This window comes from Triticum aestivum, chromosome 4B, assembly GCF_018294505.1.
Source record: "Triticum aestivum cultivar Chinese Spring chromosome 4B, IWGSC CS RefSeq v2.1, whole genome shotgun sequence".
NCBI lineage: Eukaryota > Viridiplantae > Streptophyta > Magnoliopsida > Poales > Poaceae > Triticum > Triticum aestivum.
The window spans coordinates 645,400,635-645,425,349 of NC_057804.1; the positions used below are offsets into that span (position 1 = coordinate 645,400,635).

The window sequence follows — 24,715 nt, forward strand, 5'->3', positions numbered from 1 at the left end:
CAACTACGCAACAAAATTCAGAACTCGCCGGAGCACCGAGAACACGAAGATGGCATGGATCTAGCGACGACTCCGGCGATCTAATCATGATGGAAAAGAGCAGGGTTGGAGTTGGGTATACCTAGTATACCTTTGACATGAGGATGCGGCCGGGGACGCAGAATATCAACGGAGAGAAGGCGAGGAACTTCGGTGGACTTGCTGTCCGTGAAGAAGACGAAGGCGACGGCGATGTAGTGGAGGCGACCTAGGGCGGGGAAGAAGTCTGAACGGATGTAGTCGACGTCGAGGAAGAAGACGAACATGCCGGACACGACTGTGGTGGCCTCCGACCACGCAGGCAACGGCGAAGCTCTCGTGGTGCTCTCTGTTCTCTGGCTCTTGAGGAAGAAGGAGAAACAGGGGAAGGGAAAGAGGTGGCGGCGGCGAGAGGGGAAGAGGGAAACCCTAGGAGTTGCTATGGGGGTTAAAAAGGGGGGCTGGATGGCGAGGATGGAGTCGGCCTTGCCACGGCGGCCATGTGCGCCGAGGTAACCTGGAGTTACCGTGAGAGAGGGAGTTCTGCCAAGCAGGAAGAAAGGAGGAAGGAGAGAGAATGACATGTGGGGCCAGGGTGAAAATGTGTTACGTGGAGGTGGAATTACCAGAGGGGGAGGTGGTTGGTGGGCTGGCTGTGGTGGTGCTGGACTGGGCTACGCTGGGGCTGCTGCGGGAGCGCTGAAGCTGGGCCGGGCTGCTCCTGTTGCTGTTGTTTTCTATTTCTTCGAAATAGAAAAACAAAAGAGCAAATGCACAGAGGGATAGGAGAGGGGTGTATGAGAGATATAAGAATATCCCCACGACGCTGGAATTATGCACTAATTGAAATAATTGGTTTGGGCATTTTTAGAGAAAGAAAATTATCGCAAGTTTGAACTAAATTCAAACTTGAGGCAATTTTGATTCCAACCAAATCAAGTCCAAAAGAGCTGAAAATTGACAGAGAGGTTAACGGCAAGGTGTAGGGTTTGCAGGAAAAGAAGGAACATTTTTTGGACAGGGAAAATGTCACATGAAAATAAATGTAATAAAGAAGAAAGGAGAAGTTTGAATGGAATAGAAGCTTGGGTGAACTTGATGAATGGTCGCTGGTATGAGCATGTTGCATGAGTGAGGTGGAGATAAGAAGAAAGGGGGGGGGGTCACAGAAGATCACACAACAAGATTTCAAGATGCAAACCAAGGCATGATTCTCATGATGCAAATGCAATAAAATGACATGTGCAATATCATGAAACATAGAATAAAGCAAGGATGGTGCAATGCAATATAATATAAGATGAACATGATGCAAGAAGGAAAAATGACAAAGCACTCAACAAGGTCATGGCACAACATATATGAATGAAATATGCAAAACAATTATGATAATGCAACAAACATAAGTCGGAGTTCCACTTGTTGGCTACTACTACTACTACTACTAGTTTCTTGTTTTTCCCATGTTTCTTGTTCCTTTCTGCAAGTGTTTCCTGTCCAATCGCAGTTGAGGTACAAGCCAACAAGTGGAAGGAATGTTGTTGTTGAAACTGTTGCTCAACTCATGGATCCTGTAACTTAACTGGGACTAGGCTGGTTAATTCCATCTTTTTTATTTGTGCTTTCGTATGAGCTCTGCATCATTAGTCTATCTACTTGATAAAATCAGGATTGTTAGCTTGTCGTCCTTCCTCTCGATTGGGTGCCCCTGATTAACTCATCTTTGTTATGCCAGGCCGGCTATCTTCAAGTCAAGTCCCAATGGGTGGGTGACAGGGCCAGAAGGAACGACATTGCACAACTCTGATGAGGATGGAGATGAGGATGATGATATGCCGCCACTTGAGGCAAACACGAACGGAAATAATACCGTTTGACATGCATTCCGATACAGAAAGTGACTCTGATTCTTGAACTGGTAGACGCCTTGGGAATAGTACATCGTGGACAGTGTCTCCCTATGGTTACCGTCCACCTATACACCACACCTGATGTATTTATGCTCGTCGAATTTGGGCACGACATGATAAACTTACTGCCCAATCTGTCAAAGATATAGTCAGTGCGTTTTGTCTGACATTAAGTGGCAGGGCATGTTGAGGCCTGTCACCTGTAGTGTAATATGAAGAAAACAAGAATGTTCCATATGTTGCACCTAGCTTATTGTGGATGTTATTGTGCAAGTGGTGTTTCCTGTCTGCTTGCTTTTTCACCTTGAAAGTCGATCGAAAAGGACCGAGCAAGCTAGCTTTGCTTTGCCCTGCCTAGTTAATTACAGTTGTACTAGGTCTCAAGATGCTGCCACAGCTGCACAAGAAACAAATTCACCGATTTTGACTATTGAAGTCACACAAAAGATTCACTGATGAACAACTCTGGCCATATGAGAGCCTCAACAAATTAAGCTATCTTTAGAGGAGCATAATATATACTTGTATTATAGGTGCTCTGCATTTGTCTAATAGTTAAGTATGGGTTCATTCTCTTCTTGGTGCATTGTTAATATGTTTGTTACTTATTAAATCTTTAATACTGTGCTTTGACTTCGGTAGAAAGTAGTGATGATATTATAAATTGGCATTCCTTTTAATAATTCTTTTCCAGTTGCCCAACTCCTCTCTGAATATGGTTTTAATCACCACTAAGCAATGTTATCTTATTAATCTCATGTGCAGAAGGTGATGGAGGAAGGGGCCGTGGTCGAGGCCGAGGAGGCCGTGGACCATCTCCACAAGGGGACCTCCTCAAGAGTAGATTGGCTGGGCCGTCGACTATTGAATGCGACAAGTCTCATCTTTGCTAGATTAATGCCTGTTGTAACTTTATCTGGTTAGGTTTATGTTCAAAGTTGATAGAGTGACTCAGTGTGGGGGATGAGGCTAGTTATAGTATGATTTTGTAGCTAGGTTAATTCTTCCATGCATCTTGAATGTGTTTATCATCAAATCTACTAGCTCATAAAGTTTGTTTATGATGTTGTTGAATGCCCTATTCGTGAATGGTCAATCGTTGGTATCTACTAGCTTAGTTTCTGATTTAGTATCCTGAGGATGCATGGTAGCTGGAATCAAATTTCCTGGCATGCTGGCGATTTAAAGTATTCCTCCTTTGGCATGGCTTGATCAAGATTTGTGGGCTTGTGCACACATGAACAACATACACTTGAAAATACCAAGGATTTGTTTGCTCTGCCTACCATTCTGGTTGAGAAAGAATTTGTTGGTGGCGTGTGGACGTTGCCTGATATGCTTTGATGGGCTGAATCCAAACCGGGTATGCTTGATGTGCTGAGCCAACTTTTCTTCTCATACTTTGATGGCTTAATTAATTACTAAATAGTATAACTGAGCTAGCTAGGAGCCACCACAACACTTTGCCATTGCTAGCCGTCCAATTATTAGATGGATCTACAATGCTTTGCCATCGCTAGCAATTAAGTCAATCGCTTTCTGTTTTGATGTTCTGGTATTTATTCTGGGCCGCTGCTCCATCGAGCTAGCTGGGCGAGCTGTGATTGATCCGGCCGCGAATGCTTACTGGGCAGTGGCCGTGAGCACTGCTAATGCTTTAATATCCAAACATTTATTTGTGAGATAATTGCTCTTACTTATTTGTCCCAGGAAACAGTAACTCCAAAAAAATTGTCCCAGGAAACACTTTTATATCCACCCCGTTGAGCTAAATTGTGAGATTCTTTATCACCATGGAATGAGGTTAATGTGTTTTATTTTTTACCTTGTCTTGTGTGCGATGCACATGCAGACATGCCCATCGCCTTTTGTTGGGGTTAAGTCAGGCATACCAAGAAGTATGTGCAAATCAACCATGGATGATTCGTTAGTCCCGTCTGGATGCTTCTTTGGTAGTGGCATTGACATACTCCCTCCGTCTAGGTGTGTATGTCATCTTATGAAAACTTAATAATCCTAAAACATTTAGGCACGGTGCATTAATTTCTACCTCGTTTCTTGTTTCTTCACATATTAACCAATAAGAAACGAGGGGTGTGCATGCTTTTAATGACTTGAGACTACCAAACACGACATGCAGTGGTGTAGTTCATTACATGCAATGCTATTAATTAGCAAATAAACATTAAGGTCTCTCGTTTTCCCCTCCTCCTCGGTCACGATGCACAACTTAAGATGACTTACTCACCTAGACTGAGGGAGTAGTCAATTTATCCGTTTTTGTGTCTCTCAGTTAGTGAGGTTGGGATGTCTATCTCATATATGAACCTGTAGAAAGTCTCCCATTTTTTTCTTAAAAAAAGTCTCCCGTTATGTGAATAATTACCTCTTGATGTATATTCTCGAAAAGTGAGAAATACAAGTTTTGAACCACACTATGGGTCTGGTTTGCAATAGTCCCCGACATTGCACTACTAACCATGCTGCTTTGTGCAATTTAGTATGGATGTAGGTCAAGATGACCATTTAGTTATTGAACCATCAGATATTTCAGAAACAACCGAGAGGTTTTGAGCCCTGAAAAGTTTGATGGCCAGAAAAGTACGCAGTTCTCTCTTGCACTCTTTATGTAAGCCACGCCATAATCATATTAGCCAATATGAGGTCTAAAGAGGGAATCTCAAACATTGTGAAAGTTGTTGCTCACTATTATATGTCTAAAAAAACTAAAATTTCCATACTCTTAGTTTCCATTTTATGTGTTATGTCGTAAGAAAAATGTTATCCACTGTGAAAATTGTTACTTGTTGTATATGCCTATGAGACAGTGAAAATGGTACTTTTTTATTGAAAATTGCCGCATGCTTGTCTCATGTATGTGAAAGAGTTCCTGAAATTATGTTGGTGATCCTTTAAAGCTTCAGCGGGTAATTGTATTTTAGAGAAGTATATTTGTTACGTGTCATTTAACCTGTCATGCCGACGTCACAACAGGACGTGCATCAAAGTTTGGCCCCTTAGCAAGCATTATTTACTATCATATTATATTTGCATCATTGTCTAATATAGGTGTACCTATGTAAATTTGTTTTCTTTATCTTTTCCAAATATTTACACGATATCCTAACTTCTTCAGAAACGAACAGGCGTATCAACGCGCGCTATCATGATCTAGTTAATTAGGAAGATCGATGCCTCACAAGTGCACAACAAAGAAGCTGACAAGAGGTTTCAAGAAAAGAGGAACTCACATGATAATCTTCAAGGCTCATTTCATCTACTATTTAAATTTCTGAATTGTTCAAGATGATTTTGTATTTTTGGCTATTAATCTGTGTTTAGAATACTGTTTAATTTCTATCCACTTCACTCGCTGCTACTCATCACCTATCCTTTCAGCTGTAATGTCGGTGATTACGTGTCTTGTAACCGGATCTTTATTTTATGAATGAGAAACGTATTACCTCGCAAAAAAAGCGGAGGTCATTGGATCTCATCGATCACCCCGAGCGATCGAACGAGATGGCGGCGGCGGGTAGTGGATCGCCGTGGTCGTCATTGTATTCAAATTCTTGGAATGAGACACTTGTTCTCTACTCCCATGCCTAACGGTTTGTCGATAGAGAAAGGAATTTTGCCTTATGTGCAACAGGAAGGAGAGGCAATGTTCAATATAGCAAGATACTTCTGAAAAACGTAACCTGAATTCATACATACTCATAATGGGAAGTTAAGGAAACTTCGGCTAAGATCTTCCACGGCCAGAGCCCAATATGTGAACGATGCATTTCTTCACTTGTGTTTTTATTTGGATTCTTTAGTTTCAACAAATGCAATCTTTAATTTCAACTGCTCTAGACAGGAAGGGGTTTAAGATCAAAGGCCATCAAAAGGGGGGGGGGTTAAAATCATTTCTCCTGTAGCTTAAAAAAACAATTCTCCCGAAACCTACATGGAGTGATTGTTCCATCAATTCTGCTTATGATGGTATTTCTTTTCCTCACATCAAAGCCTATGTGACCTCCATATTGCACCCAGAACTCCCAAGCCTCATCCGAATTTCTGAACCGCATACCAACTTCGGGTATCCTGTTGCCACTCGATCCCATCGTACAGCACACAATTCTGCCAAATTCCACAGTGTATACTCAAAATAGAAGTACAATACTCGCTGCAAGTCTCCATATTTATTCAGAAATGTAGTGCTGACTCAAAATAGAAGTAGTTCCTATGTTGAAACCACAAAGCTTAGCAGATTATAGTCTTATCGAGATGCACATAAGTACTTAACTCGCTGCAAGTCTCCATATTTATACCGGTGACTAGACAACCAATTATATCAAATACAACAGTAGGAGGTATATTGTGGTTAGCTCTACCAGTATACAAATACCAATTTCAATTTTCTTGCCTGCATCTGAGTGCACTAATCAGAGACAGCGCGAGGAGCCTGGGCAAAGCTCGTGCATAGCGATGTCAGCTAGCTTGCCCCAACAAAAATCACTACTAAGCAAGTAATCAGACTAATCTGTAGTGAAGAGTTGCCGGACGAGCCTGGGAGCTGGCTCCGCCTCTGGAACTAATGGAATAAGAGAGAGAGAGGGGACCTGAGAAGAGGTCGCTGACGATGATGAACGGCCCCCAGCTCGCGGCGGCGCTCGTCCCCTTAATTGAACAAACTTTCACCCTTTTACACTATTTACAATATAAAGCACGATTTTAAATCGAACAGGAATAGAGTACTTGGTTTCTTTGAGATACATCAAGCCTCGTATCTAGGACCAACACTGCATAGGTGTAAAGGTAGAAATAATTTGTACTCTTTACATCGTAGCCAGAAGGGACAGCTATTATGCACATGTAAATGCCTGAAGTATGAAGCAACAATAATATGCATGGATAATCACATTGCAAAGTTATACACAACAAGGGTGTCATGGCTTTTCAGCCCAGCGAGTACCAGCCTGGGCCAGTTACTGCTTGTGCATGTTGTTCACCTCCCAGCTGAGCCCAGATACATCAATATGTGTTTCTATCCATTGGCCCAATTCAGTGGCTCGCTTTGGCGCAATCAGTTGCAACATAATTACAGTGTATAAATCAGTGTGATGAGAAATGAAAAAAAAGAAAGATTTTTTTAAACTGTAGATGATAAGGTACAACTTCATATGTAGTTATGCACGGAAGAATAGAGCAGGTAGCATGCCTTGTTATTCTCTTGAAAATCGACAGCAGTCAGCGCATAATAGGAGTTCAACCTCTAGATTTATATATCATTAGTAGCCCATGACTTAAGACAACCATAGCAAATTGATGGCGAATTGGTGAATGAACTTATGTACCTGTTTATTAATTAGTATATCACACGTAGAGTTTCCATAAAGCAATTTCTTCCAGGCTCATAAATTAATAAAAACGAGCAAGCCGTTTCCAGGCTCATAACTACAAGGATTTTATTTCAAATCGCAGGAAAGAATAATCGATATAGCTATTCTCAATGTATACTGTTTACAAAGGTTTTAATCAATCTACCATTCGACCCACGTCATATATTTGTGTCAGAACAAAAATATTCTAAAGAATTATTTATTCTCCACTTGATCTGAAAAACCATTCATCCTCCATTGAAATTGTAATCTGCACCAAATTAATCTCACAACACAACTTAGAAGTCAAACCACCGAATGAATGATGGTTGTGTCAAAGGACAAGGCAAGGAAGATCTGAGTAATGGGAAAGAATGTCATAGCTTACCAAAAATTCTGGAATGCAAGAGCAACACACGCCACACACACGGGCAAGAACATGAAGAAAACAAACGAGAGAATGGAGATCGATGCACCTGTAACTGCAGACAGGACGTGGAAGCATTGCTGCAGGTATGAACAGAGCAGAACATAGTAGCTCCCCATCAACCACGACACCAGATCAGGCCATCTCCGAGATGGAGTTCCACTGGAACTGGAAGAGGATGTGGGTGTGGACCACGTAAAGGTCCTCTGGAAGCAACTCTTACTTGAATATCTCTTTTTGAAAATCAGACAACCTGTCATAAACATCAAAGGAGCAAGTATCAGAATCTTCACGGAGCATGTGCTGTAAAATAGCACTACAACTGCAAGTAAAATAAGAGTGGTAATGTAGAGACATGTTCTTCGTTGTCAACAACATAATTAGCAAAACATCTTTCATGATTCCGCTTACATTTACCTGACCTTGAAAATATTTCCTATCAATAATAACATACTTTAATTTTGTTAGTTAAAACTAATGTTGGTTATTTGACAACAATGCAGGCAATGCATGCAATGTGTGAAAACCAAAAGAGATTTTCGGAGGACCTACAACTACGTCTAACGGAAGCTGAGAAAAAAATTGTGGATGGAGAGAAGTTGCGCAAAAAGCTACATAACAATGTACTTGTAATGACATACTCTCTTCAACCCTTGTGATCCCATAGAGTATATCTGTTTTTAATATTTGTGTGGTGCAGGATCTTAAAGGAAATATTCGTGTTTTCTGCCGAATACGACCTGTAATCTCAAATGAATCACTAGCCTTTTATTTTGATGGAGCAAATGATGGAGACATTGGGATTATGAATGGAGGAACAACAAAAAAGACATTCAAGTTTGACCGAGTCTACACCCCAAAGGATGACCAAGGTATCTCTTGGTACTATGGAGCCTGTACTAGATTTTTGTTGTCTTTCACAACTGTCCTTACAATGCGAATGTTGCTAATTCTAGTTTACACTTCCAAGTAATGTTGGAGTTTACAATCATAAAATTTTCTTTGTTTGTCTAATATACAAGTTGTATCCATGAACAACTGAGGTTTACGCCGATGCATCTCCACTAGTCACGTCAGTGCTAGATGGATACAATGTGTGCATCTTTGCATACAGACAAACAGGAACTGGGAAGACCTTCACCATGGAAGGGACTGAAAGGAACAGAGGAGTAAACTATAGAACTCTGGAGGAGTTGTTCAAGATTGCCGAGGAGAGAAAAGACACTGTCACGTACAACATATCAGTTAGTGTGCTTGAGGTGTACAATGAACAAATCAGAGACCTCCTTGCAACATCCCCTTCATCTCAGAAGTAAATCACTTTCCTTTAGTACCCTTCATTTTGTTTCACAATACTTCATCTAAGTACAACCACTTTCCTTCGGCATCCTTCATTTTTTGTTCACAATAGTACCATGTTGTGGTAACCTGTATATATTTGCATATATAGGTTGGAGATCGAACAAGCAGGTGAAGGATCCCATCATGTGCCCGGCATAGTTGAGGCCAAAGTTGAGGACATAAATGAAGTTTGGGATGTCTTACAAACTGGAAGCAATTCGAGGGCTACAGGGTCAAACAATGTGAATGAACACAGCAGTCGCTCACACTGGTTGGTCATAATTAACATTATTTTTCATTTCTCCGTGGAGTACCTTCCTGCTTGTGGTAAAAATGGTTTGACCTTTATAATTTGTTTTCAGCATGCTTTGTATCATGGTTAGAGCAAAGAACCTGATAAATGGGGGCTGTACAACAAGTAAGCTCTGGTTAGTAGATCTTGCTGGAAGCGAGCGGTTAGCCAAGACAGACGCGCAAGGTGGTCGGCTCAAGGAAGCACAAAATATCAACATGTCGCTTTCTTCTTTAGGCGATGTCATTTATGCTCTTGCTTCCAGAAGCAGCCACATTCCTTACAGGTTTGCACTCTGAGTCAGTAACGGGTTTGCACCTATCAGCTCCTGTTTTCTGCTCCCGTTTTCTTACTGTCTTGATACTTTTCTTGTGCACAGGAATTCCAAATTGACGCACTTGCTCCAAGACTCTTTAGGTAAATTGATCTGTTTGTTGCTCTGGAACAAATACCATATGAACAATATACAAAATATTGACCATTTCTGTTCCTCTGCATTCTCTCACTTGGCCACGCGATTAATTTGTTCTTTTCTGTTCTTCTCCACAATTGCGGTAACATGAGGCGATTCGAAAGTCGTAATGTTTGTGCAAATTAGCCCATCCGACAACGACGCGTCGGAAACCTTGAGTTCGTTGAACTTTGCTAGCCATGTCCGTGGTATAGAACTGGGCCCAGCAAAGAAGCAGGTCGACACAGCCGAGCTTCAAAAGGTCGAACAGATGGTGAGTGTTGATATTCCTGAAGCTTGTTAGTTCTGTGAATGCTTGAAGCTGAACTGATGGGTATTTCTGGTGGGTGAACGTGTGACAGCTTGAAAGGTCTAAGCAGGAAGCCAAGCTGAATGAGGAATCTTTGAGAAAGCTGGAAGAGAAGTGTCAAAATTTAGAGAATAAAGCCAAGGGAAAAGAGCAGCTTTACAAAAACATGGAAGACAAGGTATGTCTGTGCAATTGAGGAGGAGGCTAATATTTCAGTTTCAAATATCTTGTGACTGAATCTTGTGTTGATTCTTCTAGACTGCTTTTTCTTCACTTGTAAATTATGATGATTATGTGTCTTGTAACCGGATCTTTATTTTATGAATGATAAACGTATTACCTCGCAAAAAAAGCGGAGGTCATTGGATCTCATCGATCACCCCGAGCGATCGAACGAGATGGCGGCGGCGGGTAGTGGATCGCCGTGGTCGTCATTGTATTCAAATTCTTGGAATGAGACACTTGTTCTCTACTCCCATGCCTAACGGTTTGTCGATAGAGAAAGGAATTGTGCCTTATGTGCAACAGGAAGGAGAGGCAATGTTCAATATAGCAAGATACTTCTGAAAAACGTAACCTGAATTCATACATACTCATAATGGGAAGTTAAGGAAACTTCGGCTAAGATCTTCCACGGCCAGAGCCCAATATGTGAACGATGCACTTTTTCACTTGTGTTTTTTATTTGGATTCTTTTTTTAATACCACCTCCAATCCAAAATAAGTGTCACACTTTTGATAGTTCAAAATTGCGACACTTATTATGGATCGGAGGGAGTATCTTTTTCCTTCTTCATTTTTCTATTTTTTCTCTTTCAATGCTTTTTTTATTATCCTTTTAGTAGGAATACAGAACATATTCCATGAAACTATTTTTGAATACATGAACTTTTTCTAATGCATAATTGGTTACTTTTATATGTATGGATAATTATGAGATGCATATTTGTATTCAAATATATGTACGTTTCTATGTAGCAAAGTCTACATTTATATATAAATTCTCCATTATAAATATTTATATTATATATATATAATTATCAATTATTAAGTTGATTTTAGAATGAACAAGCAATATTAAATATAGAATAGTTTGGTAAAAAAAATATACGAATACGAATTAACGGGTCATTGCCACTTGCCAGCCCCTTCTGAATGCCTTCAAGCACAGCCCCCATATACACAACTTACAGGCGGTATAAAAGAGCTCCCGAAACTAACATCTAAGATTTGCCTCAAAAAAGTAACACCTAAGATGATGCAATACTACAATGATGTATCCAGTCCAATGGCATGGGACAGTCTAGAAGTGTAACTATGTGCATGATTTTTTTTCCTAATGCTATTCTATATCCACTATGTGAAAGTTTTGCAGATTTGATTTTATGGGTTGATTCCCTGTATTATATTGGCTCAATATTCCCTTTGGTGGATCCATCTCATTCCATCCTAGTTGTTATACTGCACCATCACTAAAATCTAGATATGTTCCATTATATTCTACTAGATTTCTTTGTTGGGAGTTATATTCTACTATGTTCCACCAACCAAACACACCATTACATTTAATCTTGATAATATTGTGTGCCATAAAATTTTAAAAACTATATTTGTTAGATTGATAACTCTACCAGGTTCTGTAGATACTTAAATACGATAGTGACTTGCTCGTTTGACTGAGTAATACTCAATCATTTTTTGTACATATCTAAAAAAAGATTCATGACATTACAAAATATTATTCATATAGGCACCAACAATAATAATGTTAGAGCATAGAGAAAATAATTCTTGCATGGATCTCAACATTGGATCGATGCTACAAGTTATTGATTGAGATTTAACTAATTTCGGTCTACTAATAATTAGTCAACCAACCTAAATATTTCTTAGACAAATGAAACACATGAATGCACCACATCACATTGCAAGGACTAAACTCAATTGTAATATAATATTAATGTTTGCTTCCATTTAGAGTAAAATCCAATGTAACATAAGTTTACACCTCCAACTCAGTTAGAATGTAAAATTTATACAATTTCATTTAGATCGTGAAAATGTATTTGTAATCTTAAAACACGGTAATTACATATTTAATGCAACTATTTATATCTAATATAATATTAAAGATAGTACATTAAAAGTTATATTGGTAGAATAAGACATACACTTAGGAACCGGATAAAGTATGTCAAAGTATAAATGTTCAATATAAACAAATGCAAGAGAGCAGCGTTTTGGCTCCCGAGCCCAGCTGCTCCTGCTATCTATACCATTCAATAGAGCATCGTGATGTGAGCCAAATTCAGTTTTTGAGGAAATAACATAGCCTATACGCAAAAGAATACATAATGTACTGACATATACCATGTACAGGAAGCCAACTGTCAGGCACTCAGCGTCCTCCCTTGACGTCTCTCTCTCTCTATAATAATGGCCAGCCGGCTGCTGCCTCCGAAGCTGAGCTCTCCCTCTGCTCCGGTGCTAGATCAAAGCGTCAATCCATCCTTCTCATGTACAGGCCTGCAGGCTGCGGCAACAAACACGAGCTGGACGAAAGATTGAATTCATTATCCATTGTCCTGATGAATTTAATTACATTCACGATAATATAACGTGCTGAGATGCACTAGCGCGTTGGACAGGAGCACTATGGATTCAATTCCTCTTCCTCCATCATGTTTCCTTCTCTCACATATCTGTAGTGTTACATGCCTACGTCTGAGCAACATGGCTTCACCGACGAGCTGGTGACGGAGGCACCTACTTAAGAGACTAGCAGCGGCTAGCTTTGTCGTGCCTTGTGCTGTTCCAAATCAGGGTTGATACTATTTGTTGGGAGGTGCAACTCTGGCTCCAAAAATTTCTAACAGGCTCATCTTCTCCGTCTGCTCTGGCGTGAGCATATAGGACAGCCGCGTCCACGATGGATGCGGCAAATACGGCTGCGCACCGTACGAGGGAGCCTACATGGAACTTGGGTAGCCGTCTACAAGTCGCCAAACGGCGGGCTATCGAGGGCAACTTGCCGTGCGAGCGCATCGCTTGCAGCAATGGTAGTGTCTTCGCCACCACCGCTGACGTCCAACCAGAGGAGCAGGCGCCTGAACACGAGGTGGTGCCTTCGAGCCCATGGCGGCGACAGCGACTACCAGCATGAGCACACTTAGCAGGCTTCTTGCATCAGGTCAAACTGTTAGAGCTGGTGCGCCTCCACTCGTCGTGAGCGTCCATGGCAGCAGTGCCGACGGCCGGCATGGGGAGCACGCGCAGGAAATCATGAGAGACACCCCGGTAGGTAGCGAATAAATGAACATGGGCCATCCGGCCATGTGTGGGCTGTCCTTCCCAAAAAAATGACTAATACATCCATATACGGGAATAAATACGTGCACCATTCCTAATCCCGAGGCTGACTCGTGGCATAGATATCGAGAGCATCTCAGCTCGGGCACCAAATTGCATTTCCGCAAATGCAATCTTTAATTTCAACTGCTCTAGACACGAAGGGGTTTAAGATCAAAGACCATCAAACGGGGGGGGGGGGGGGGGGGTTAAAATCAATTCTCCTATATCTTAAAAAAACAATTCTCCCGAAACCAACATGAAGTGATTGTTCCATCAATTCTGCTTATGATGGTATTTCTTTTCCTCACATCAAAGCCTATGTGACCTCCATATTGCACCCAGAACTCCCAAGCCTCATCCGAATTTCTGAACCGCATACCAACTTCGGGTATCCTGTTGCCACTCGATCCCATCGTACAACACACAATTCTGCCAAATTCCACAGTGTATACTCAAAATAGAAGTACAATACTCGCTGCAAGTCTCCATATTTATTCAGAAATGTAGTGCTGACTCAAAATAGAAGTAGTTCCTATGTTGAAACCACAAAGCTTAGCAGATTATAGTCTTATCGAGATGCACATAAGTACTTAACTCGCTGCAAGTCTCCATATTTATACCGGTGACTAGACAACCAATTATATCAAATACAACAGTAGGAGGTATATTGTGGTTAGCTCTACCAGTATACAAATACCAATTTCAATTTTCTTGCCTGCATCTGAGTGCACTAATCAGAGACAGCGCGAGGAGCCTGGGCAAAGCTCGTGCATAGCGATGTCAGCTAGCTTGCCCCAACAAAAATCACTACTAAGCAAGTAATCAGACTAATCTGTAGTGAAGAGTTGCCGGACGAGCCTGGGAGCTGGCTCCGCCTCTGGAACTAATGGAATAAGAGAGAGAGAGGGGACCTGAGAAGAGGTCGCTGACGATGATGAACGGCCCCCAGCTCGCGGCGGCGCTCGTCCCCTTAATTGAACAAACTTTCACCCTTTTACACTATTTACAATATAAAGCACGATTTTAAATCGAACAGGAATAGAGTACTTGGTTTCTTTGAGATACATCAAGCCTCGTATCTAGGACCAACACTGCATAGGTGTAAAGGTATAAATAATTTGTACTCTTTACATCGTAGCCAGAAGGGAAAATTATTATGCACATGTAAATGCCTGAAGTATGAAGCAACAATAATATGCATAGATAATCACATTGCAAAATTATACACAACAAGGGTGTCATGGCTTTTCAGCCCAGCGAGTACCAGCCTGGGTCAGTTACTGCTTGTGCATGTTGTTCACCTCCCAGCTGAGCCCAGATACATCAATATGTGTTTCTATCCATTGGCCCAATTCAGTGGCTCGCTTTGGCGCAATCAGTTGCAACATAATTACAGTGTATAAATTAGTGTGATGAGAAATGAAAAAAAGAATGACTTTTTTTAAACTGTAGATGATAAGGTACAACTTCATATATAGTTATGCACGGAAGAATAGAGTAGGTAGCATGCCTTGTTATTCTCTTGAAAATCGACAGCAGTCAGCGCATAATAGGAGTTCAACCTCTAGATTTATATATCATTAGTAGCCCATGACTTAAGACAACCATAGCAAATTGATGGCAAATTGGTGAATGAACTTATGTACCTGTTTATTAATTAGTATATCACACGTAGAGTTTCCATAAAGCAATTTCTTCCAATTTCAAGTAATCTACTTAACTATCTTAGGAGCAATAGCACTTTGATGATGTAAACTGAAGTCTCACCTGAAGTCTGATACCAATATGCTTGCATGACAGTTCTTCAGCATTTCCAGTTTTTTAAGATGAAGGGAAATACTGGCAGATGGCAATATGCTAGCTTGCCCAGTAGTTTGTATTTTACAACATTATATACGTCAGCCACTCCATGAGAAATAAACAGAGGTGATAAGGAAGACTACGAAAGCACACTGTAGCTCCTTGCTTGATTATATAGGCATATGGGCGTATACAAATGCATGTGGCTCCTTGCTTATAATCACAAGTGAGTTGAAGAAATATAAACATACCTTGTAACCACCGTGAGTTGAAGAAATATGAATGTAAGGCACCTTAATTACCTTCTAGTGGCTATCCAATCAGCTTTCACATATGCGTGTCTTGCTAATCCATCAATCAAACCAGTGATTCGAGTTGGCTTTGGCTACCTACATTACTATAAGATTCAATACATCTCAAGACAAGTGAGGTTTCCTACGTACAGGTATTGCTGTCTACCAAAGGCATGGCTAGGTGAAATATTGGTTTCAGAATTTTATAGTCTGACATTACCCTATTTGTTAAGAGGGAAAACTCAAACATTAGTTTCAATATCTGCTAGTGGTTTATATATCTTGACCAAGGACCATCTCAATATCTGACATGACCCTGTTTGTTAGAGGGACAAATGATCCACCTATTTCTTCATACATGTAGGCATCACTCACAACTTCCTAGCTTTTGAGATAACACGAACATGTTTCCGAACATTTTATCTGAGAACTTGAAAATCTAAATTAATAAAAACAAGTAAGCCATTTCCAGGCTCATAACTACAAGGATTTTATTTCAAATCGCAGGAAAGAATAATTGATATAGCTATTCTCAATGTATACTATTTACAAAGGTTTTAATCAATCTACCATTCGACCCACGTCATATATTTGTGTCAGAACAAAAATATTCTAAAGAATTATTTATTCTCCACTTGATCTGAAAAACCATTCATCCTCCATTGAAATTGTAATCTGCACCAAATTAATCTCACAACACAACTTAGAAGTCAAAACACCGAATGAATGATGGTTGTGTCAAAGGACAAGGCAAGGAAGATCTGAGTAATGGGAAAGAATGGCATAGCTTACCAAAAAGTCTGGAATGCAAGAGCAACACAAGCCACACACACGGGCAAGAACATGAAGAAAACAAATGAGAGAATGGAGATTGACGCACCTGTAACTGCAGACAGGACGTGGAAGCATTGCTGCAGGTATGAACAGAGCAGAATATAGTAGCTCCCCATCAACCTCTACAACAGATCAGGCCATCTCCGAGATGGAGTTCCATTGGAACCGGAAGAGGACGTGGGTGTGGACCATGTAAAGGTCCTCTAGGAGCAACTCTTACTTGAATATCTCTTTTTGAAAATCAGACAACCTGTCATAAACATCAAAGGAGCAAGTATCAGAATCTTCACGGAGTATGTGCTGTAAAATAGCACTATACCTGCAAGTAAAATAAGAGTGGTAATGTAGAGACATGTTCTTCGTTGTCAACAAAATAGTTAGCAAAACATCTTTCAAGATTCCGCTTACATTTACCTGACCTTGAAAATATTTCCTATCAATAATAACATACTTTAATTTTGTTAGTTAAAACTAATGTTGGTTATTTGACAACAATACAGGCAATGCATGCAATGAGTGATAAGCAAAAGAGATTTTCGGAGGACCTACAACCACGTCTAACGGAAGCTGAGAAAAAAAATTGTGGATGGAGAGAAGTTGCGCAAAAAGCTACATAGCACTGTACTTGTAATGACTTACTCTCTTCAACCCTTGTGATCCCATAGAGTATATCTATTTTGAATATTTGTGTGGTGCAGGATCTTAAAGGAAATACTCGTGTTTTCTGCCGAATACGACCTTTAATCTCAAATGAATCACTAGCCTTAGATTTTGATGGAGCAAATGATGGAGACATTGGGATTATGAATGGAGGAACAGCAAAAAAGACATTCAAGTTTGACCGAGTCTACACCCAAAGGATGACCAAGGTATCTCTTGGTACTATGGAGCATGTACTAGCTTTTTGTTGTCTTTCACAACTGTTCTTACGATGCGAATGTTGCTAATTCTAGTTTACACTTCCAAGTAATGTTGGAGTTTACAATCATAAAATTTTTCTTTGTTTGTCTAATATACAAGTTGTATCCATGAACAGCTGAGGTTTACGCCGATGCATCTCCACTAGTCACGTCAGTGCTAGATGGATACAATGTGTGCATCTTTGCATACGGACAAATAGGAACTGGGAAGACCTTCACCATGGAAGGGACTGAAAGGAACAGAGGAGTAAACTATAGAACTCTGGAGGAGTTGTTCAAGATTGCCGAGGAGAGAAAAGACACTGTCACGTACAACATATCTGTTAGTGTGCTTGAGGTGTACAATGAACAAATCAGAGACCTCCTTGCAACATCCCCTTCATCTAAGAAGTAAATCACTTTCCTTTAGTACCCTTCATTTTGTTTCACAATACTTCATCTAAGTACAACCACTTTCCTTTGGCATCCTTCATTTTTTGTTCACAATAGTACCATGTTCTGGTAACCTGTATATATTTGCATATATAGGTTGGAGATCAAACAAGCAGGTGAAGGATCCCATCATGTGCCCGGCATAGTTGAGGCCAAAGTTGAGGACATAAATGAAGTTTGGGATGTCTTACAAACTAGAAGCAATTCGAGGGCTACAGGGTCAAACAATGTGAATGAACACAGCAGTCGCTCACACTGGTTGGTCATAATTAACATTATTTTTCATTTCTCCGTGGAGTACCTTCCTGCTTGTGGTAAAAATGGTTTGACCTTTATAATTTGTTTTCAGCATGCTTTGTATCATGGTTAGAGCAAAGAACCTGATAAATGGGGGCTGTACAACAAGTAAGCTCTGGTTAGTAGATCTTGCTGGAAGCGAGCGGTTAGCCAAGACAGACGCGCAAGGTGGTCGGCTCAAGGAAGCACAAAATATCAACAGGTCGCTTTCTGCTTTAGGCGATGTCATTTATGCTCTTGCTTCCAGAAGCAGCCGCATTCCTTACAGGTTTGCACTCTGAGTCAGTAACGGGTTTGCACCTATCAGCTCCTATTTTCTTACTGTCTTGATACTTTTCTTGTGCGCAGGAATTCCAAATTGACGCACTTGCTCCAAGACTCTTTAGGTAAATTGATCTGTTTGTTGCTCTGGAACAAATACCATATGAACAATATAACAAATATTGACCATTTCTGTTCCTCTGCATTCTCTCACTTGGCCACACGATTAATTTGTTCTTCTCTGTTCTTCTCCACAATTGCGGTAACAGGAGGCGATTCGAAAGTTGTAATGTTTGTGCAAATTAGCCCATCCGACAACGACGCGTCGGAAACCTTGAGTTCGTTGAACTTTGCTAGCCATGTCCGTGGTATAGAACTGGGCCCAGCAAAGAAGCAGGTCGACACAGCCGAGCTTCAAAAGGTCAAACAGATGGTGAGTGTTGATATTCCTGAAGCTTGTTAGTTCTGTGAATGCTTGAAGCTGAACTGATGGGTATTTCTGGTGGGTGAACGTGTGACAACTTGAAAGGTCTAAGCAGGAAGCCAAGCTAAAGGAGGAATCTTTGAGAAAGCTGGAAGAGAAGTGTCAAAATTTAGAGAATAAAGCCAAGGGAAAAGAGCAGCTTTACAAAAACTTGCAAGACAAGGTATGTCTGTGTAATTGAGGAGGAGGCTAATATTTCAGTTTCAAATATCTTGTGACTGAATTTTGTGTTGATTCTTCTAGACTGCTTTTTCTTCACTTGTAAATTGTGGCTGACAGACTTTGTGTAATAACTTGATTGAAGGTGAAGGAGCTTGAAAGCCAATTAGACTCTAAGATGCATTCTCAGATTACGTCAGAAAAGCACCAGAATCAGCTTTCTGGAAAACTGAAGGAGAAGGAAGAAGCATGTAGTGCGCTACAGCACAAGGTAACGTAGGAATTGGAAGTGGTTAATTAATGTCATTAACAGCTACTCCCTCCGTTCCTAAATACAAGTCTTTTTAGATATTCCCACTATGGACTACATACAGAGCAAAATGAGTGAATCTACACTCTAAAATATGTCTATATATACATCCGTATCTAGTTTATAGTGTAATATCTAAAAAGACTTATCTGTAGGAACAGAGGGAGTAGTAATTGTTTAAGGAAAGACAGATAATATAATATTACCCATGCAGATAGAGGAGTTGGAGCGTAAGCTTGGACAGCAGCAGCAGTCAGACTCTGAGGTCGCAGCTCTTAAGCAAATGGTACAGAACTCAACTGAATCTTTTACCTGGATAACAATCATCAATCAATGGGAATTATTAACAACAAGAGACTTGGATTGATTTGGTTATGTGCCTTTTCTTGTTTCAGATTGAGGAGCTGGAGGTCAAACTGAAGGAGCAGGAACAACAAAGATCAGCTGCAGAATCAAAGGTTGGTTATTTTCTAGCAGTGCTGCATGTGCACGTATTTGGTTTCTTTGATCATCCATCCTGGTGTAAATTCTGAAACCACCGAACCGGGTAGCTGATACAGAGTGTCTGTGGTTCCAGGGTGACGAGGCAGCAGCAGCAGCAGGCGGCGGTGGCGAGTAGCAACAAGACCAAGGGGTGGGTTAGGTGAGGTAGGCTGGGGCTGCGAGCGTTTAGGTGTGTGTCTCTGTTGTTGTAGATGAGATGAGATGAGCTGAGATGAGTAGTGACTGACTTTTCTGTAACTTTGTTTGTTTGTAGGAGTAGGGAGGGGTTTCGTTGCTGTACTGTATTTGTAGGTGTAGTTTTACCTTGGTAGAGTAAGAAGAAGATGGATTGGAGGCTCAACTTTGAGCTGAGCCGAGCCACCCCTGAGCATAGAGACCTACCTACCTTGATGCTCTGTAAAACAAAACCATTTAGGCCGGCTGCTTTGATGCAGCATTTAGGTAGGTGTAATTTGACTTTTGTCATTCAGGCTTTGCCCCGTTTTGAATGCATAAGGTAGATCATGGTCTACCTTTTCTTTCAAAAAATAATAATAATAAAAAATGTCACCTTGCAATGCATCTCAACTTGAGAGTCCATCTCACCGTCTACCTTTTTTTTTCTTTTTTCCATGTTTGTTTTAAATCCATGAATATTTTTTGTAGAAAAACCATCAACATATTTTAAAACTCATGATTCTTTTTCAAATTCCGAAAATAATATCAGATTTCCAAACTTTTTAAAGTTCATGATCTGTTGTTAAATCCTTCAACATTTTTATATGTGTCAACTTACTTTATAAAATTCACAATTTTTTTCTCAAACTCATGAAGTTTTTGCAAATTCATTTTCCAAAATTTTTAATGCTTTAAAATTAGAGGATAGTTTTGAAAATAAAAAAAATCATAAACTTTTTCAAATTCGACAACATTTTAGTAACTTGCGAACATTTTATATTTCAATTTTATTTTCAGATTTTTGAATACCGGTAATGCTAGTAAATCGGTTTTCTTATAAAACTAGCAGAGCAGCAACAGTTTTTTTTTAGACAAGCAGAGCAGCAACAGCTGGCGTGCAAACGTGCCTCACCGAACGAGGCGAGGGAAACACCTAGTTTCTGGACCGCGGCCCGCTACCGGCGCTCAAGACGATGAGGTTCCCTGTGGTTAGAAGCCCGTTTAGCCCAAGTTTACAAAGGATGCCTCAAGTTGCACCCATAACATGCAGTATAGATAAATCTCAAAAAAATAATAATAACATACAGTATAGATAGTATAATTAATTCGTAAATAACATGTAAATATTTAAATAAAATAGAACAATTAATTCATCAGTACCGTGCAAGTATTTAAATAAAATAGAACAAATAAAATAGAACAATTAATTCATCAGTACCGTGCAAATATTTAAATAAAATAGAACAAATGATTCATAAATAGTGTGCAAATAATTACATAAAATAGAATAAATGGCATGCAAATAATTATATAAAATAGCATCATTACTCCATAAATAGCATGCAAATAATTATATAAATAGAACAATTAATCCATAAATGGCATGCAAATAATTATATAAAATAGCATAATTAATCCATAAATGGCATGTAAATAATTATATAAAATAGAAAATTAATCCACAAATGGCATGCAAATATCCTAGTACAACAATAGTTCAAATATAAATATTACATCTGAAAAAAGAACCGTATGTTCAAAAAGTTGTGGGCGCCAAGTGTTGTTCATCCACACACTTTGCCCCCCGAGTTCCATCCAACAATGCATCAACATGATGTCGTGCCCTCTTTTGTTTTGTACGGCGTGGCAGCACACCTGGGCTATATGGTAACATGATCATCAAGTTGTAGCATTCAGCGAATCAACAAACTAAACAAAGATGTAGAGCAAACAAGAAGAAAAACTTGGGATCACCATGGTTGACGAGCTTGGTGGTCACCTTAATTATTCTCCGCCCGTGCAATCACCATGATGGGGCAGTGACTCCACATTGCGTTCATGGATCTCAGGTGCAAGTTGCAGGGCGCGAGGCGCTTTTGCTCATGAACCAAGAATGCTCCGTCACCCTTTTCGGCTGGCTTGCAGTCCATACCCACAAGAACCACAATGCCCAGCGAAGTTTCTCTCCCCTCTAGTTGACATTCACCTGCTTTGCAGCTTACGTCGGCACTGTGACTATGTTGTGCACACTCTTTATTATGTTACACCAGCTACTCCGAGCCACTCGTTTGCAGCTTACGTCGGCACTGTGACTATGTTGTGCACACTCTTTATTATGTCACACCAGCTACTCCGAGCCACTCGTTCTGTTGCCACTCACGAGGAGTTATGAGATTTGTGTATTATAGTGTGTCCATGTTGTGTAATGTAGTGCTTGTGGCCGTCAAATGGCTAAGCCCTCATTTTTCATAAATTCGTTCAATGGTCTTAACACATAGCTCAGCCTCAAATTTAATTGCTCTATTCTCTCTACATGGATTCATGAATTTAGTGGGCCTGTCCGTCTAGCTCCACCACTCTATCCCAATTTTGTCGGTTACACCATGGACATGCGCTGTTTTGAGCTGGAAAATGTTACACCTAAACATTTTGGAAAGGACCTTAAGAATATTAAATTGTATGAATTAAAATTATTATTTGTAGAACTTGTAAACATTTTAAAAAGGACCTTAAGCTCATTCTACGCCAAGGGGCGGGCATAGAGACCGAGCATGAAATAAAATTAACCCAATTCCCGGGTTTTTTTTCTGTTGGTGTCACAAAATCTAGTTTCCATTATTATTTAAATTGAAGAAATTAGCATTTTTTGAATTATTTAGATTTCTTACCACATATGTCGAGTGGTAGCATTTGTTTTGTTTTTGTTTTGCCCCGGTGAACCTAAAAAACCGAAGTAGTGTTATAATGTTTAGAGGGGCCATTGATTTGCTGAAGGCCCATGGTTGGAAGGCCCACTCCCACATACATAGTGGGCTGGGCGTGTTATGTGCTGCAGTCCTACCTATAGCTAGTTCTCCCACCTGATTCTAAAAAAAAAGCTAGTTCCCCCACCCGAGCAGCGGACCGCCGCCGCAACAAGAGAAGACCTTGCTCGGCCTCGCCGCCGCCGCCGCCGCTACACCTGTTGAGTCCAGCACCAGAACCTTCCGTCTGTCAGTGGGCTGCGGCGCCGTCGGATGAAAGGCGGTAGGAAGAACCTGCAGCACACGTGCGAGGAGGGCACCGCGGTGACGCTGGCGGAGGGCGAGAGCATCATGCAGGTCGTCACGCTGCGCGGCTCCAACCTCATCGAGGTACCTTCTTACCTTCTTCCTTCCTTCCCTCTCTTTTCTTCAAAATTGCTTCTTGCTTCTTCCTCACTCCTTCCTGCTGCCGCCGTGCTGGTGCTAGGTGACGGACGGCGAGGGCGTCAAGTCTCTCGCCCTCTTCCCCGCCAAGTTCCAGACGAGCTTCTGGATCAAGAACGGACAGTAATTTATTTAGTACCAAATGGCTTGGCTTTTATACTTGGCCACGCTAAAAAAACTACAGTAGCTCTGATCAAGAACTGTGAATGAATGAGTGAATGTGCAGGGAATTTCGTGGTTGTGGATGCTAGTGGGAGGGACGAGGCTCTCGAATCTGGAAGTAGGAAGTATGTGCATATACATGGTACGTGCACGTGCATACTATACTGCCTCCTCTAATATGGGACCGAGCAGGGAGTATGTGCATATACATGGCGTGGTTCATATGCTTGTGGTTGACTGTCAGTTCATTCAGCTGTTTCTTTCAATAGTATACTGTGCATATGCAGGTTTCAAAGCCCAGTTTGTTTTTTCCTTCTTAAACATTAGATTGAATTCACATTCCATGTGATATGCACGTTACGAATGCATTTCAATAGCCTAAATGGTTTGATTCAGGTTTTGCTTGATCATGAAAAATGACACCGAGAACTGATACTATAATCAAATGTTGATGTAGTATAAATCATGGCAAAATACCACAGTAGGATTGAAGAAACTAAAAGTTTTCCTAGCTAGGAGGCCTTTCTAATAATAATATACCAGTTTGTTGTTTGTGCTTTCGCACGAGCCCTGCATCGGGTAGTTTACTTGATGGAACCAGGGTTGTTACTGATTCACTCGATCTTTGTTATGCCAGGCCGGCTATCTTCAAGTCGACTCCCAATGGGTGGACGACAGGGCCAGAGGGAACGACATCGCAGGCTGAGGAAGAGCACAACTCCAAAGAAGAAGAAGACGATGATGATATGCCACCACTCGAGGCGAACACAAACAGGAATAGACCGTTTGACGTGCATTCTGACACAGAGAGTGATTCTGATTCTTAAGCTGGTAGACGACGTGGGAATAGGAGCCGTGGACGATGTATGTCATCCTATATATGGTTACCATCCACCTGTACACCACACCTGATGTATTTATGCTTGTCGAATTTGGGCAGGACATGATAGACTTGTTGCCCAATCTGTCAAAGATAAAGTCTGAGTGAGTTTGTAGTACGACATTAAGTTGTTGCAGGGCATGACAAAGCTTGTCGTCGTCACCTGTGCTGTAATATGAAGAAAACAAGATTTTGTTCCATATGCTGCTTGTTATTTCTGCATGTTATAGTAGGTACAATTGTGACCACCAAGAAGAGTTTTCCAACATTTCAGCTGAGTGCTACTACTACTACTACTAGTTTCTTGTTTTCCCCCTGTTTCTTGTTCCTTTCTGCAAGTGTTTCCTGTCCAATCGCAGTTGAGGTACAAGCCAACAAGTGGAAGGAATGTTGTTGTTGAAACTGTTGCTCAACTCATGGATCCTATAACTTAACTCGGGACTGGACTGGTTAATTCCATCTTTTTTATTTGTGCTTTCGTATGAGCTCTGCATCAGTAGTCTATCTACTTGATAAAATCAGGATTGTTAGCTTGTCATCCTTCCTCTCGATTGGGTGCCCCTGATTAA

General features: G+C 40.7%; 2 protein-coding genes across 2 annotated transcripts; both read left to right on the top strand.

The window, feature by feature from the left end:
• The first annotated feature begins 303 nt into the window (after positions 1-303).
• Positions 304-20,019, top strand: LOC123090339 (kinesin-like protein KIN-14E). The gene is made up of 16 exons (XM_044511683.1): positions 304-369; positions 1,526-1,591; positions 2,694-2,768; positions 8,225-8,344; positions 8,422-8,593; positions 17,430-17,703; positions 17,842-18,003; positions 18,095-18,310; positions 18,391-18,428; positions 18,573-18,736; positions 18,825-18,950; positions 19,092-19,217; positions 19,471-19,542; positions 19,652-19,714; positions 19,817-19,894; positions 20,014-20,019. Exons 1-16 carry the CDS (start codon positions 304-306, stop codon positions 20,017-20,019), a joined length of 1,824 nt encoding a protein of 607 aa, XP_044367618.1.
• Positions 20,020-22,821: 2,802 nt separating this feature from the next.
• LOC123089579 (uncharacterized) lies at positions 22,822-24,155 on the top strand. The gene is made up of 4 exons (XM_044511220.1): positions 22,822-23,050; positions 23,148-23,227; positions 23,320-23,391; positions 23,850-24,155. The coding sequence occupies exons 1-4, from the start codon at positions 22,934-22,936 to the stop codon at positions 24,091-24,093; spliced, it is 513 nt and encodes a 170-aa protein (XP_044367155.1). The 5' UTR covers positions 22,822-22,933; the 3' UTR covers positions 24,094-24,155.
• The last annotated feature ends 560 nt before the right edge of the window (positions 24,156-24,715 follow it).

Excerpts from the sequence above, each read along its gene's own strand:
- LOC123089579 (XM_044511220.1), top strand. The coding sequence starts at position 22,934 with ATGAAAGGCGGTAGGAAGAACCTGCAGCACACGTGCGAGGAGGGCACC. Across the intron at positions 23,051-23,147 it reads GCGGCTCCAACCTCATCGAG|GTGACGGACGGCGAGGGCGT; the intron begins GTACCTTCTTAC and ends TGCTGGTGCTAG. Across the intron at positions 23,228-23,319 it reads TTCTGGATCAAGAACGGACA|TGAATGTGCAGGGAATTTCG; the intron begins GTAATTTATTTA and ends TGAATGAATGAG.
- LOC123090339 (XM_044511683.1), top strand. The coding sequence starts at position 304 with ATGCCGGACACGACTGTGGTGGCCTCCGACCACGCAGGCAACGGCGAA. Across the intron at positions 19,218-19,470 it reads GTAGTGCGCTACAGCACAAG|ATAGAGGAGTTGGAGCGTAA; the intron begins GTAACGTAGGAA and ends TTACCCATGCAG. Across the intron at positions 19,715-19,816 it reads GATCAGCTGCAGAATCAAAG|AGTGTCTGTGGTTCCAGGGT; the intron begins GTTGGTTATTTT and ends TAGCTGATACAG.